The sequence below is a fragment of the Podarcis vaucheri genome, assembly GCF_965113315.1.
Source record: "Podarcis vaucheri genome assembly, chromosome: 3".
Lineage (NCBI taxonomy): Eukaryota > Metazoa > Chordata > Lepidosauria > Squamata > Lacertidae > Podarcis > Podarcis vaucheri.
The window spans coordinates 92,609,278-92,624,775 of NC_138761.1; the positions used below are offsets into that span (position 1 = coordinate 92,609,278).

Here is a 15,498-nt window from a genome sequence, read left to right on the forward strand (position 1 = left end):
TGTAGCTCTCAGCACATGTCACTCAGGTTGGTCTTGTACCTAGCTGGTTGCTCAGATCAGATACGAAGAAGAAGCATCCATCATTTGTCCTATCTCAGGACCATCACCATGTCATTTCTGCTTTCTTCGTGAAATTTGGAAATGCTTTGAATACACTTTATTGTTTTTGTTTAGGCCATGTTCTGAGCACCCCATTCTAGGAAAAAAATCCCCTCATTTTAAAGTCTTATTTTTCATACATCTGGCATTTTAACTCCCCCCGCCACCATGCTTTAAGCACAAAAAGAAAGGGGGGAAAAACTCTTCTGGGCTTTTTGCCTCTTAGATTCTCCTCAATGTGCCAAAGTGGTGACCAAAAACACATACAATATCCCATCTGAGGCCCGTTCAGGTTCAAGTTAAACTGCAGCTCGGCTGTATAAAAACTTTTAGTAGGATCCATGTCATACAAGATGAGTTGTTAAGCCTTAATTTTATGTGTGCATTATCATGTTTTCTGCTTACACTTTGGCTCTGATGGCTTCCTCAAATCACCCTTTTCCCTTAACATTGACCGCTTTAATGCATAAGCGAAGTGGGGATTAGGCTGGTAGCTCCACAGGAAAATGGAAAATATAACAAACAGATGCCTCGTCTACTTTAATTCTATCATTCACTGCTGTTTTCCTGGCACCTTTCTTAATATGTGTGTGTGTGTACACTAAGTGTACAATTGTTATCCATGTGCTACACAGACTCTAGGTACCTTTTCTCAAGGCAGAGCTCCAGTATGAGATGGATGAATCTCTCAATTTTGTTTTCTCCCATTTCCCATTTTTCCAGTCTTAATTTCAGTTCTTCATGTTTCCACATCAGTGTGCATTTTTAAAAAGTCCTCATGAAAACTCGCCAGAGTTTTAGTGCCAATATTTCCTGATATACACGTTTTTATATGCCATTTCCCCTAATGTGCACATTTGCGGAAGTGCAAACTGAGAAGCATAACCGGTTCATGTATTGTTTCAGGAACTGTGAACTAGGGAGTTTCACATTAAAATGTGAACCAGATTTCTCTAGCTCTGGTTGAAGGAAACATGGCACTTAGAGTGCCCCTACCACAATATTCCTTCTGGGGACATGGGTGGTGCTGTGGTCTAAACCACTGAGCCTCTTGGGCTTGCCAATCAGAAGGTCGGCGGTTTGAAACCCCACAATGGAGTGAGCTCCTGTTGCTTTGTCCCAGCTCCTGCCAATCTAGCAGTTTGAAAGCACGCCAGTACAAGTAGATAAACAGGTACCACTCCAGCGGGATGGTAAACGGCGTTTCCATATGCTCTGGTTTCCATCATGGTGTCCCGTTGTGCCAGAAGCTGTTTAGTCCTGCTGGCCACATGATCTGGAAAGCTGTCTGTGGACAAACGCTGGCTCCCTTCGTCCTGAAAACAAGATGAGTGCTGCAACCCCATAGTCGCCTTTGACTGGACTTAACCGTCCAGGGGTCCTTTGCCTTTACCTTACCTTATTCCTTCTGGGGAAATGTCATTTTGCTCCCCCTCTCTCTATTGGATAGTGCCCATTATGTTTACTAGTGAGAAGCACCAAAACTCAAGCCCTATCCTCCAGTGCCTTGTTATTATTTAATTATAAGCTTTATAAAGTTTTAAAAAATGTATATATTTAAAGTGCTTTAGGCTGCAATCTTACTGGAGGTAAGTCTCACTAAACTCATGTAGACTTCTGAGCAGATAGGTGCAGGATCATGCTGTTAGGGACTGATCGCTCCTGCAATTTTACTCCAAGGCAGACATGCTCCTATGGCCCAGCCTTGCCTGGGTTGGTTGGAGTTGTGGTCTAAAATATTTGGCAGGCACCCGGTTGGTGAATGTTGATATGGCCCTTAAAGAAGCCAACAAACAGAAGTGGCCTGCATCATCAAGGCTTCTTCTTTCCTTAGCAGTTCCTCAACATGTTATGGCAATTTCCTTTTTTTTAATTTTAAAGATTTGATGATGATGATGAAAGTATTCTGCAGTAGGGCTATCTATTCTATAACTAGGGTACCTTTGTTTTGCTACGTGGGATCTGATGCTGGATTCACAGTAGTGCAAGTATAGCACTAGAAGAAAAGGGAAAAAGCAGATTGTTGTGTGGAAAGGGCCCCCCGACGCTGTTTTAATAGCCACCCTCCCACGCAATCGCAGCAGTAGCCTCTTTATAGATCTCCTTTTATCATCTTACTGTGCCTTTTTTAACTTGACTGCTTAAATTACTATGTTAAGAGCTGGTATCCTCCAGTTCCAAAGGGATCAGGGCTAGACTCTCTCTCTTTCTCCCTCTCCCTCTTTGGGTCAGAAACAGACACTTTTTTTCTGGACTAGAAGAAAATTTCTTCCAAATGCTGTGAACAAGGCCTTTCCCAAAAGTTTCATAGATTTATGGAATCAAACTCCTTGCTTTTTATTTTAATTTTTTAAAAGGAAGCGCTTAGAAAAAAGAATTCTTTACAGTGTGGGTGCTTTATTAGTTGTAGTAATCAGTTGGTATTCGTATGCTTGTACAACAAATTAAATTAGGGCTGCCATATGTTCCGATTTCAAAGGCAGAAATGATATCCAGAGGGAATTTCCGAAATAGGGTGCTTTGCCCTGGAAAAATCAGGCGTCCATTGAAAAATCATGGTTTTTGGGTCTTTTTGTAAAGAAGAAGAAGAAGAAGAAGAAGAAGAAGAAGAAGAAGAAGAAGAAGAAGCTCTACAGTTCCCAAGCTTCTCTCTGTGAATATTGAATAAAAAGCAGGTGGTAATGAGTTTTCCTTGTCTTATCCGTTCGTGGCAACCTGCCATGGGGGTTGGTTCCTCTGCCTCCTGACAACATCAGTGAAGGTCAAACCAACTGGTGCAGCTATAGAAAATATGTTAGGAATTGTCCATCTTGAGGCCCCTGGTAATTAGAGGCTAGTCTGTGGAGATTGACAGGGTAAATCACCAGCGAATGTTTACACAACAAAACATACGCCCAGTACAATATCCTACGCTGATGTTACTGAAACCAGTATCCGGAAATGTACAGTGGAAATAAGACCTGGTACCTTTCGGGTGCCAAGGCAAACATCAATTACAGCACAGTGTGAGAGGAGTCATAAGAAATACTACCGCGTATCAGTAGTTCAACAAAGTCAGCACTTTTGTGTAATTGCAGGGGAAAGGGCTGCAAAACATTACGGATCTCAGCAAGAAACGGCCCTTTATACTTTAAAACCGATCCTTGATAAAACAATGCTGGGGTCATGAGAAGGCTACTTTGCCAATTTTGCTCTCACCGTGGGATCCGCGGACATCTGGCTGAGCTGCGGAAGCTGGAAAACGTCTTTAATATTCTCCTGACAGTAAAAATGGACATGTGGAAAACATTCTAACCTGTTAATCTGTGGTGCTCCTGAAAAAAAAAAGCGGGAAGAAATAAGGAGGGAGGAGGAAGGGACATTTGGCTTTATACTTTGTGATGATGAATAGAATGTCTCCAGGTCCAGCTGTAAATAAGTTAATGGCACTGGAAAGGAGACGGTCGTCTCTGTTTCCCCAAATGGAGCTGAAAATGAGAGTGCACCTGTGTAGCTCTCCTGCTGCAATAAATGCATTTAGTCTGGCCAGATAGTTGGACAACTTTATTTTTATCCTTGTAAAATGAAAGAAAGAAAGAAAAGATTAGGGAAGGTTGTTTGCAATGTTTTAGTTCTTCTGCACTGACACTGTTTGATGGATTGAGGCTACGACTCCTTCCCTTTTGGGCCTTCAAGATCAACCTTTTCAACCTTGGGTTTCCAGGCGTGGTTGAACTACAACTCCCATCTTCCCTAGCTAGCAGGACCAGTGTTCAGGGATGATGGGAGTTGTAGTCCAACAACATCTGGGGACCCAAGCTAAAGAAAGGCTGCTGTAGATTATAAGACTAAAATGTGGTTAAGATGTGGAAGTCACTCTTTCACATTCATAGCTTGTAGAGTAGAACCTTGACTTACCACCGCCCCTACTCATGAACAATTCGACTCACGACCGCAGCAAACCCGGAAGTAAATACCGGGTTTGCCGCGATTCACGCATGCGCAGAAGTGGCTTCTGCCGTCTGCACATGCGCAGAACGGTGCTTCTACCAGTGACCAGGATCAACTCATGAAAGGACCACCAGAACGGATTCCGTACGTGAGTAGAGGTTCCACTGTTTATGATACAAGGCTCATTTTGGTCCCTTAGCCTCAGGTGACATTGATGCTTGGTAAGTTCTGATGAAGTGAAAACCTGAACCAGAGAGACATTAAAAAATCTGCACTGACATGCTGATGTACTCTTCACACTGTCTTAGTATTTATTCTTTGTATAACATTTTATTTTATTTTATTGTTTATCACATAAATAAAGAGTGGTGGGGTTTTTCCTCTGCAATGGGCTTCCAAATAACCTCCACCTAAAAACAATGTAGAAAAAGAACCAGAAATGATGCATTTATGGATTAGCTGGAAACACAGGGTCTAAGCCATGAGATGTATTGCTTTAACATCTGTCTGTTTCACAGCGAAGGTTTACCAAAATATATCTTGGAGTCTTTGGTGCAATTTTTCATTGCTGGATAAATAATCCAGAAGAACTTTTAGTACGATAACGTTGTGAATGTTGAAGGTGGCCTTGTCCAAACACCTGCAACCAGGACTGGATCTTCAGGGCAAGGTTGCACATCTAGACACTCCTAAAAGGGAAAATAAGGTTTTTTTTCAGCTGTTGCCTTGAGGCACTGGAAAGAAGCCCCCATAAAAAGCAGGCCTATTAAGAGAGGGAGAGGGGGAGGAAATGTAACATTTCTTTTAGCTTTTGGGCTAAAACATGGGTAGGCAAACTATGGCCCGGGGGCTGGATCCGGCCCAATCGCCTTCTAAATCCGGCCATCTTCCAAGCCACCTCTAGCGCCCCCCCCCCGACTAGATCCCAATCTCAACAGTTGCACCCTTTTCATTTAATACTTAATTTAGTGGCTGGTAACATATTCCTTTTGGTGGGGTAGAGCAGGTTCTTGCAGGTGGGTAGGGGGGAGAGGAAGATGGCCAATCACACAAAAGCCCCACCCCACAGCAGCCATGTTTTCTGCATGTGACAGCCATCTTATTCACAAAAACAGAGTGATGCCCATCTCTCTACATTCCTCCTCAGTATCAGGGCACTTGAATTCTGGGTCACTGTGGGAAAATTCAAGACTGTGGCCAGAAGTCATTCAACATGGGAACAACTGGGGAGAAGGGAGGATGCGTTGTTAAATATGAAAAATTGGCCCAGGCCCTGCATCACTGATGGGGACTATTGATAGAAGACGATCCCTGAATGTGACATTTTGCCAGCGGCCCTCTTGATCTTGGTGCAGTCCTGCTGAAAATTATAGCATTTGTCTGGAGCTGAGAAATGTAGAACACCACACATTTTACATCTAGATCTATATACCTATATCTAAACACACAGAGAGGTGCATCAAAATGTGGAATTTTGAGACTTGTGAAACTCACATTATAACATTCTGTATTGTAGAAAGCACTGGCTCCTAGATAGGGTTGCCATGTTTCAAACAGTGAAAATCTGGGCGGCAAAAAATAAATAAATGCCATTTTTTTTGAACTATTTTAAAGGGAAATCAGCAAAAATGGCACTGCCGACATGGGCTGCCATTCATCTGGGTTTTCCTGGACATTTGACAGACTGCAGTATTCCAGATATATGTCTGGGAAATTTAGGACATATGGCAGGCCTACTCTTGGACAGGGCATACATTTAAGCTGCCATTTTTATGCCCTTAGAAGTGGCACATTCCCCCCTCTGCTAGTTTAACATCCTATCTTCAAAAAAACCCCAATGCTGAATAATGGGGACATCTTATTGTCCACTTAGCCTGCAGCTTAAACAGAAAAAGTTGTCCAGTTATCAGTAGCAGAAACAGAAAATGGCACATCTTGAGGCAACAGTGACTCCAAGTGGTCAATGAAGGAACAGTTTTCATCTTGTTTTTCTTTTTTAACAAAACATCATAGCAAAGTAAGTTGTTCACATCATGCATATCCACCTTATTTTTTATTGTAAGTTGTTTTAATCAGCTTTTAACATTGTGTTTTAATGTTGTGACCTGTCCTGGGACCTTAGGGTGAAGGGCAGTTAATAAAGAATAATAATTTAGATTTAATTTATAGTACCGTGTCCAAAAACCACAGTCCGTACATGGGAAGTCCAGTATGAACTCCATAAGTATTTCAATTTGGATGTCTTTGCATGCCAAAATGTGGAAGTAATTAAACACCAGGCAGGCCAGAATACAGCCCAGGCTGCACTTGGCTTGCTGACTCCAAGCTATTCAGACCAGTGGGGTGTATGTGTTTAATTGTTAGCTTCAAATGAAACTTCAAATTACACTGTCTGCAGATATTTGAAGGAGCCCACACAATGATTAAGCTGAGTGCCAAAAAATCAATTTTGCTTGATTGCAGTGGGGGAAACATGCCAAATGCAAGAGAAGATGGATGCAGATGACTGGGATGATCTGTTTGAGAAACACTTGGAAAATTATTTTCATCTATGATCAAAAGCTTGAAACCTCTGTTCTGTCCACAGCTGCAATTCAGAGCATATATATATGAACACTGAGGTTCCAGTGATTGCTTTCCACCTAGTGGATGGTTCCTTCCCCGCTTTTGAACACATCGGCTTAAGCTACTGGTTCTCCAGAGCTTATTGATATCATCATCATCATCATCATCATCATCATCATTTGGATTCCTTACCCATCTCTTTCATCCTATGGTCACACAGCAGGTTGTGGTAGTAAAAGAATGTACAAATATGTTTCAAAAATTATGATTTTTAAAAAAATGGTAGGTTCAAATATACAGTCATACATTGGATCCCAAATGCCTTGGTACTCATATGTTTTGGCTCCCGAATGCCACAAACCCGGAAGTGAGTGTTCTGGTTTGCAAACATTCTTTGGAACCTGCACATCCAACGGGGCTTCTGTGGCTTCCGGTTGGCTAAAGGATCTTCCTGCAGCCAATCAGAAGCCGTGCTTTGGTTTCTGAACGTTTTGGAAGTTGAACGGACTACCGGAACGGATTCCGTCCAAGGTACGACTGTATAACAAAGCAGGAATGTGTTAACCTTCCCAGATAACTCAGATTATTGTCTAAAATAAGCCACAATAAAACACAAGTTTAAATGTAGAATAGAAAATGAAGAGAAATTGCCCGAAAATGCAGAAAATGCTCTTTATGTGTGTTGGCCTTCTTTTTCGGTTTTGTTTTTTTTGTTCAGCCCACTCCAGTGAGCATATTGAATTGAGAATTATTGCTTTTGATTGTTTTTCAGATGGGAGTTCATGTTGTGGATTCTGCTGCTGCCGGCTTAGGAGGTTGCCCCTATGCGAAAGGTGCCACGGGCAATGTAGCCACAGAAGATGTGCTATATATGCTGAATGGCTTGGGAATCAATACTGTAAGCTGTTTTTCATGTCCCTCTTAAACTTTTGCAGATTTCTTAAAACTAGGGATTGGAAGTCTTGCTAGCTATGTTGATTTCAGTACATACACAAGCAACTGGGCATATCAGTATCAATCATGCTGATGCATTTTGGGGAAATGTCAGACCATTTAGCTTGCTTTTGATCCTGTCGAAAGGATGACTTTGCAAGCATTTGTTACGAGAAAATAAACTTGCTTGGAATCCTATTGCTGCTAGCAGAAGGCCTCCTGTATGCATTGAGCAGCTGCTGTGGGATCCTATTCTCTGTCGGTAGTTAGATATGCTGCTTTCTAACAATGGTTGTTGGCTAGCATTCACAGAGTAGCTACTATGTGCCTTGCTATTTTTCTGGGGGTACGCAGGGGTATGCATACCCCTAAACATTTTGCGAATCTAAGTTTGGCCTCATTGAGGGGCAGTATTTCAATATGAGAAGGAAAATGAGAGTACTCCTAAACATTTTTTAAAGAAAAAAAGCACTAGGTGAACATATGAACACACACTAGACTCTGGAGCACATGAGTGAAAATGGCAAAAATGTGAGCAAGAGAAGCTGCCTTCTATAGAACCAGACCATTGGTTTTTGAAGTTCTGTACTGTTGACTCCACCTTGCAATAGAAGGCTTCAAGCAGGTGTCTTTTGAGTACTACTATCTTCAGTCATGAATCACATTATAGGGAGGAAGATAGGAAGCCCTTGATTTGGGACAAGTTCTGTGATCCCATAGACTTTTAAGACAATAGTTGTCCCTCCATCTCTCCCAATAATTTATTTTAAGCACTACCTGCAACCATTTAATTACCTGGATGTGTTAGAGATAAAAATTTGATTTCCCCCATATAAATAGTTTACCACTGAGATGCTTCTCTTGTGCTTCTTATGCACATGGAACAGCACTGGATGCTTCTTAGCTGACCCAAGATGTGGATTCATTAAGGTTCTCTTTGGGCATCCTCCTGGCTGCATTAGAACTTGCTTATCCATGCATTGCCCATGCAATGGATGGGAAAACATTTAAATGGTTCAGACATGTGAGCATGGCCACTCACATGGGTCTTTCTCCTGGAACTGATTCCTCTGAAACACTAATGAATCACTTCCCACAAGGCATCTCAAAGCGGTTAGCAATACATATATAAAAGCACTGCGTATCTAAAAGCAGTTAAAACAATTGCACATATTAAAACAAATTCAAGGCAAATGCAAAAAACAATCACAAATTAAACAAACCACAACAAAATGAACGAACGAAATCAGTTTCAAATCCTCCTCTACAGATACCATATGGGGTATCAATCTCCACTTGCTGAGGCTTGCTGAAAAAGGAAAGTCTTCAACAAGCTTCCGAATAACAATATGTAAATAAAGATATGACTTTGCATACAGCCAATATTTTCAGGATGGGGGTACACACCCATGCTTGTCCCTTCAAAATAAACGAACCCCCATTCAAAAAACCCAAAGCATCAGTTCCCCAAACAACTACTAGTACTAGATCTGAGAGTTCTGAGAATTTATCATTTTCATGTCCTGTAGCATTTCTCTCTTGACAGCAGGCAGCACTTACAAATCCTGAATGTTGCCTCATGTTTACCTTTGATCTGTTCTATCTCCTCGCTTCCTCTCACCACTATGTTCCTGTTCTTGCTTTGTTGACTGAAGTCGGTTTGAGAGGGACACAATGAACGAAATGCTTTTTGAATTCCTGCCAGCGTTTTCCAATGGGCTCTGCTCATTGGGGTGATGGCTAATGCCTGTTTTAGAAAGGCACTGAAAATGATTCGTCGAGGTGTCAGTTAGCTGAAGGAAAACTGAAATGTTGAGAACATCTGCAGGCAGAGTGTGCGGTGCTCCAAAGGTCAGCTTGGTCTCACAGATCTATAACATCTGGGGATATTTGTCAGGAGGCAAAAATATGATTTGAGGTGGCTTAAGTTCTTTCCCAACCCTGTCAAGTTTGTGTACCAAAATCAACAGGGTTCAGAAATAGTATTTGGTATTGTTACACTTCAAATTGAAGCACATGTTATCTATTTGAATGATTTATAAACCTCTCCTCATTGTTCACACAACCCCAGAGCAAGAGACATTAAAATACAATAAAACAATATTTCATTTAAACACAGCTTTAATGTAGAAAACAGACAATATTCTAGCAACATAACTACATTATCCAAGCAAGAGGCACTACTTGAGTCAAATGCTTGGGTGGGCAGCTGTGTTTTTACTGTTATCACGACTCCCATCAGTGTTTTGGTGCTGCTTGCACCTGAGAGGAGAGGGCATTCCAAAATCAGGGTGATCCTACGGAGGTGTCAGGCGTCAGAGGATCCAACCCCCCAAGCAGGTAGCCAGGAACGGATAAGACATGGAAAGTTCTTACCAATGCTATTTATTCAATATTCACAGAGAGAGGCTTAGAAATGCAGCCTCTTGGAGTAATGGCGTTGCCCTGAGTGAGTCTCCACCTCCTCCCTCTCTCCCCTCATGTGTCATCACTACAGGTGCTGAGAAGCGCCCTCTGCCTCTGAGCTTTCTGCTCTCCTACTTTCAGTGCCTGCCGGCTTCTGGGAGAGGGGGAGTTTGGAATGCTTTCTAAAGACACTGTGTCCGTCAGTCCCTCTGGTGCTTCTTCTTCCTCCTCTCCCATTATTTCCCAACTTTCCCCCTCATCTGTCTCTGATCTGTGACCTCCCTCAAATGCCTGTTGTAATTCTGAACTGTCTTCTTCTTCTCTGGAAGGGTCAGGCTGAGGAGGTGGTCTCCACCATTCTTCCTCTGCCCAGTCCCTGACAGGAGGGTGCCTTCTCATGAGTTGCTACACAGCATATCTCAGAAAATTGTGACACTATGAGAAGACAATCCCTTCACGATTTCAAAGTTTCCCAGACTTTTAGAGTGTTTACCGCACACTTAAGCACAGTTACTTAGAAATGAGCTCACCAGTTTCAGTAATATTCATCTCCGAGTGTAAGTGTGCATGGAATACCAACTTAAATCCGAATTAAGTAGGCTGCATTTTGGATTCTCTGAACAGCTCACCCATCTTAGTCTTAGGGTAGAGTTTGCTAACACCCCCATATGCATGTGTGTACACACACACACACACACACACGAGAATGATTGGAATGAATTACTAGGCATAAAATCTCTGTCTGTTTGTCTCTTTTTTAGGGTGTGAATCTTTTCAAAGTTATGGAAGCTGGTCACTTCATCTGCACTGCCTTGAACAAGCAAACAAATTCTAAAGTTGCGCAAGCATCTTTCAGTAGCTGAGCTTTAAAGTTAACTATTTGTCTGTCAATATGCGCTACCTTGTTTATAGCTGCATAAGGTAAACCTATAGCATATGACAAATCAAACCATTTGGGGGGGGGTGCAGAATAGTCAATATTGTATGTCCATGGCGGCAGAAAATTTAAGATCACAGTGTAAGTTCCTGGGCCTGGTCATCTGACAAAACCCTCTCCGTATTTTCTCTGGGCCCCTGGAGATTTCCCGGCTACAAGCGCAAGGCCTCTGTGAATTGGCCCTCATCATGCTCCTGAAGTGATGTTAACACTCTGCCCGTGGGGCCACCTCAAGGAAGTGTTTGAGAGGTCAGTAAAGACATGCACGTTGGTTTACAGGAGTGAGGAGGAAAATCCAAATGCCTGTGTATTCATCTGAGCACACCTTGAGGTGAGTTTCTTGCAGAGAGGAACACAAAAACCAATGTCAGACATGCTCATCTTTAAGAAGCCACAGGTTTGTTTCCACAATTGTGTAGGTGGGTGGTTTCTGGTGTCATCCTGCTTTAAGACATGCACCCTGACCAAGAAAGGTAGAAAGCTTTGACTAAAGAGCCTTCGTTTGAGAGACTCATAAGCTTCTTCTAAGACATGATAAATTTGCAGTTCTGAGCACGTAAGGATCGTATTTCATAAGGAATATCCCCCATGCTTTAATGCCAGCTCCAGGTTTTGGGGGGCCCTTGGGTGAGACACGTAGTGGAGGGACACTCCTCTTCCACCAATATTGTCACCAACTGCTCCTTCTCCTCTTCCTCTTCCTTGGTGCCATCGGCTTGCTTGTCAGGCAGAGAGCCAATGAGGATTCAGGAAGTGGCAGCTGCTCCTCCCCTTTATCAGCACAGCTAGTTTTTGCTTGCTTGTTCCCTCTGGGCTGAAGGAAAAGGTGGGTAAATTAGCAGTTTCCAATGGCCAAAAGGGGGAGCAGGTTGAAACATCTCTTTTTGGTGAACCCTCTTCTGGGTTATGGTTGTTCGGCAGGGGCCCAGCCTGTGCTGAACCTTGATAGCAGCTGTGACCATGCCCAGTATGACGATTTTGGTTATGTATGTATGTATGTATGTATGTATGTATGTATGTATGTATTGTGATAGCGACACAGCCTGTCAGGAACAGAATGACCAGCAGTGGAACTGTGTGTGTGCTACATATTTTTAAAGCTGACTGCCAGGCCAGCAGTCATGTACTTTAAAACAATTTGGACACTCTTTGAAAATTGATTTTGACTTTGTTGCCTGCCTTGGATGGGCAAAAGCAAGGGAGTTTGTTGAGTTGAAATTTAGCTTGGCGGGTCGCAAGTTGCACTATCTTCAACTGTTATTTCAATCCACATTGGACGCAAACTGACTTCAGAGTTCTAAAGATAGCAAGTATATTCTTACATCTTAATCAAGCCAATTTTTTTTTAGTGTTGTATAAATATTTGCAGCCGTCAATGAGGTCCATCGTTGTGTGTGGTCTTGCTGTTGTACATTTTATTACTCCAGATTACCTCTTTTCATTTGCCAAGTCAATTACGTTGCGAGCAGGGAGCCAAACCCGGATTTGCTATGAGTAGCATTTTTGCAATGTTTTACTATAGTTGACATCTGTTAAGTATATGAATGACTTTATCTTGTTCCAAGAATTTGTAGGGGATGGCAGCCTGCCATGTTTTGCAAATTTATGGCGCCCTCCTATAGTTGTTACATACACTAAATTCATTGCAATCTGTTTTTCTTTCTTGCTGTCCAATTTCCATCTTTTCGGTAGGAAAGTAAGGTATGCAAGCTTATTGAAATAATGGAAGTTGCACAGTAGCTGTGTTCGTTGGATCACTCCATTGCACAATTCAGGCCAAACTAGATGTTATGTTAGTCACATAATTTGCAGTCGTGCAATGTTAATTTCAGCCACAACTTGGATTGGGAATGTGGTGTGACTTTAACCCTTTGCACCCACTGCGGCGCCCCGTCAGCTGCTATTTGCCACCCGCCTTGAGCAAACGGAAATGTCCCCACAGTACTTTTTTTTGCTGGGGGAAATTTTTTTGCATTTATGCACATTGTGGGTGATATCCAACAAGGTCATATTCATAGAGTAGACCCATTAAAACTACAATGGACTTCAGTCCACTGATTTCAGTGGGTCTACTCTGCGACTAACAATGGCTGCTAATCTGTCATTTTTACCTAGCATAAATCCACTGTTGGGTCAAGAAAGTGCCTCTTAACTATCCTAACCATTCAAGACTTCCCCTTTTGTGGACTTTTGTAAGATGAATATTACAGTGGAGTGCATTTGAGTGCAATCAAAGAAACTGCACAATCATATATAAATCAGTGAAAGCCACTTGAAAAATAATAGAACGTAATACAGTCTAGTTTAAATCTTTTTGAACCCCCAAAACTCAGTACTTTTTACAGCGCAGACTTTTGTTCAGTAGAAGTGTTTTTCTTAGCCCTCTGGGTGTCCTTTTTATTGAGCATTAATCATGATGTGTGCTTTGGGACAGGGACCAGGATAGGTGGTGCAGGGAGTATATCATACCCCTGCCTGGGGTCAAAAACGGGGCCTGGGAGGCAAAGGAGGCGAACCAGAAATTCCCTGGGACATCAGAAAACATTTGCATATGTTGTGTTGAAGACTAGCACTTAACATTTTGTGTTAGCCTACATAAAACGCCACAGCACTCTACTTCCCTGCCCATTTCCTCTTCTGCCAACGTGCCTGTGCCAACTTCTCCCAGGCAATATGGAGAAGTGGCACTGAAGTCCTTGTGAGTGGGCAAGAGGAGAAGGTGGGCTTGCCTCTCCTGCAGGTGATGTGCTCTGCCTACTTGAGGGGACTGCTGTCTGCCGGTGAGGGGCAAAACAAATTTCAGAGCTGACTTCAACCCACCTTCAAACAGAGGAGGGCGAAGTAGCTCATTGCCACCATTATCACCATGAACAGATGATATCTGGCAAAATTATCTTTTCCAAACAACTCTCCTAAGAATCAGTTAATATTTGCATTGATTCAAATTATATTTGTAAAGGTATAATAAAACAAAACCAAATGCCCCTAAGATATTTCATAGTGCTCTGCTTTATTAGTACAGTGGTGCCTCACAAGACGAAATTAATTCGTTCCGCAAGTCTCTTCGTCTTGCGAGTTTTTCGTCTTGCGATGCACGGTTTCCCATAGGAATGCATTGAAAATCAATTAATGCGTTCCTAGGGAAACCGCCTTCAGACCAGGTCTGGGGACAGTCTGTCCCCGGACCTCTTCTGAAGGCTGGGGGGGGGGGCAAGGGCTTTTCTTCCCACCCCCAGCATTTTAAAAAACCCCGGGACAGCGGAGGACTTCTCCGCTGTCCGGGCGATCTTAAAATGCTGGCGGGCGGCATTTTAAAATCGCCCCGGGACAGCGGAGGACTTCTCCGCTGTCCGGAGCAATTTAAAAGCCCCTGGGAAGGCAGGCAGGGGGGACAAAGACTTTCACCCCCCGCCCGCCTTCAGAAGGTGTTCCCGCCCCCCCGCCCCGCTTCGGAGCAGCGTTCCGAAGCAGGGCGGTGGGGGCAGGTGTTCCCGCCCCCCCGCCCCACTTCGGAGCAGCGTTCCGAAGCCGGGTGGTGGGGGCAGGTGTTCCCTCCCCCCTGCCCGGCTTCGGAGCACCGGGAGAAGCGATCTCCCCGCAGCCCCTTGCTTCAAAAGAGGTCCAGGGGCAGCGGGAAGTGCTTCCCGCTGTCCCCGGACCTGGGGCTGCGGGGAGAAGATCGCTTCTCCCCGCCGCCCCTTGCTTCAAAAGAGAAGACCCGCTGTCCCCGGGGCAAGCTTCGTTTTGCGAAGCAAGCCCATAGGGAAATTCGTCTTGCGAGGCAACTCGAAAACGAAAAAACCTTTTGTTTTGCGAGTTTTTCGTCTCGCGAGGCGTTCGTCTTGCGGGGTACCACTGTACTGTGAATAGAAGATTGGATAATTGTTCATCTCTATGTATTTTAATTTGGTTCTTTTTCTGTCAAAAAGTGTTCTTCATTTGGAATTATTGGTTCACCTGAGAAACAGTGTCAGTCAGATATAATGAACAAGGAATTGTAAAGTCTATTTACAACTGAGGACCACTCGAATTATTTCAGCCAACGTACAACAAGCTGCTTCGCATTTGTGCACCCCAGGAGTACAAACAAAAGTTTTGATTTATTATACCATTCTTTGACTACTAAGTCATGTGAAAAGTTGTAGCATATCTCACTGAATGCATCTGTTATTTCCTTGCACCAGTATATAGACTTTTATCTTAGGAATCAAAAAGAACACAAGGTGAAAGCCTGATAATATTACAAAATAGTACAATCATTACTTACCGGTGACCCACCTGCACATAAAAGCGGTAATATCTGCTTGTCTTTCCATTTAGTGTTGACATTATTGGGCTGTAATAAGCCATACTGAGAGGGTACATTTACCTCTGATTGCTTTTTTTCCAAAAAATCACTTCTTCCATCAGCTTTTATGGGTAATGACTCACAACGGATGGAGCTCTTTTATGTAACCGGGGAGATCGATTTTTTCTTCTCTGCTGTTTTGGCCAATTCAAAATATGTTCATCCAACCTGTTTCTGAAAAAGCTCTCAGCAGACCTGATTTCAGCACATGGTGCCTTTAGGCAGCTGCCAGGATCCATTTCTGTGCTGGTGATGCCTATCCTGACCCCTTGTACCGGGA

The 15,498-nt window shown here is 43.1% G+C and overlaps 1 protein-coding gene across 1 annotated transcript in view; it reads left to right on the top strand.

The window, feature by feature from the left end:
• Positions 1–13,272, top strand: part of HMGCLL1 (3-hydroxy-3-methylglutaryl-CoA lyase like 1) — a 51,222-nt gene extending 37,950 nt beyond the window's left edge. The window contains exons 8-9 of the mRNA XM_082218352.1: positions 7,367–7,492; positions 10,695–13,272. Of these exons, the coding sequence (XP_082074478.1) occupies positions 7,367–7,492; positions 10,695–10,796 (228 nt within the window). The 3' untranslated portion in view covers positions 10,797–13,272. The remainder of the gene's footprint in view (positions 1–7,366; positions 7,493–10,694) is intronic.
• The last annotated feature ends 2,226 nt before the right edge of the window (positions 13,273–15,498 follow it).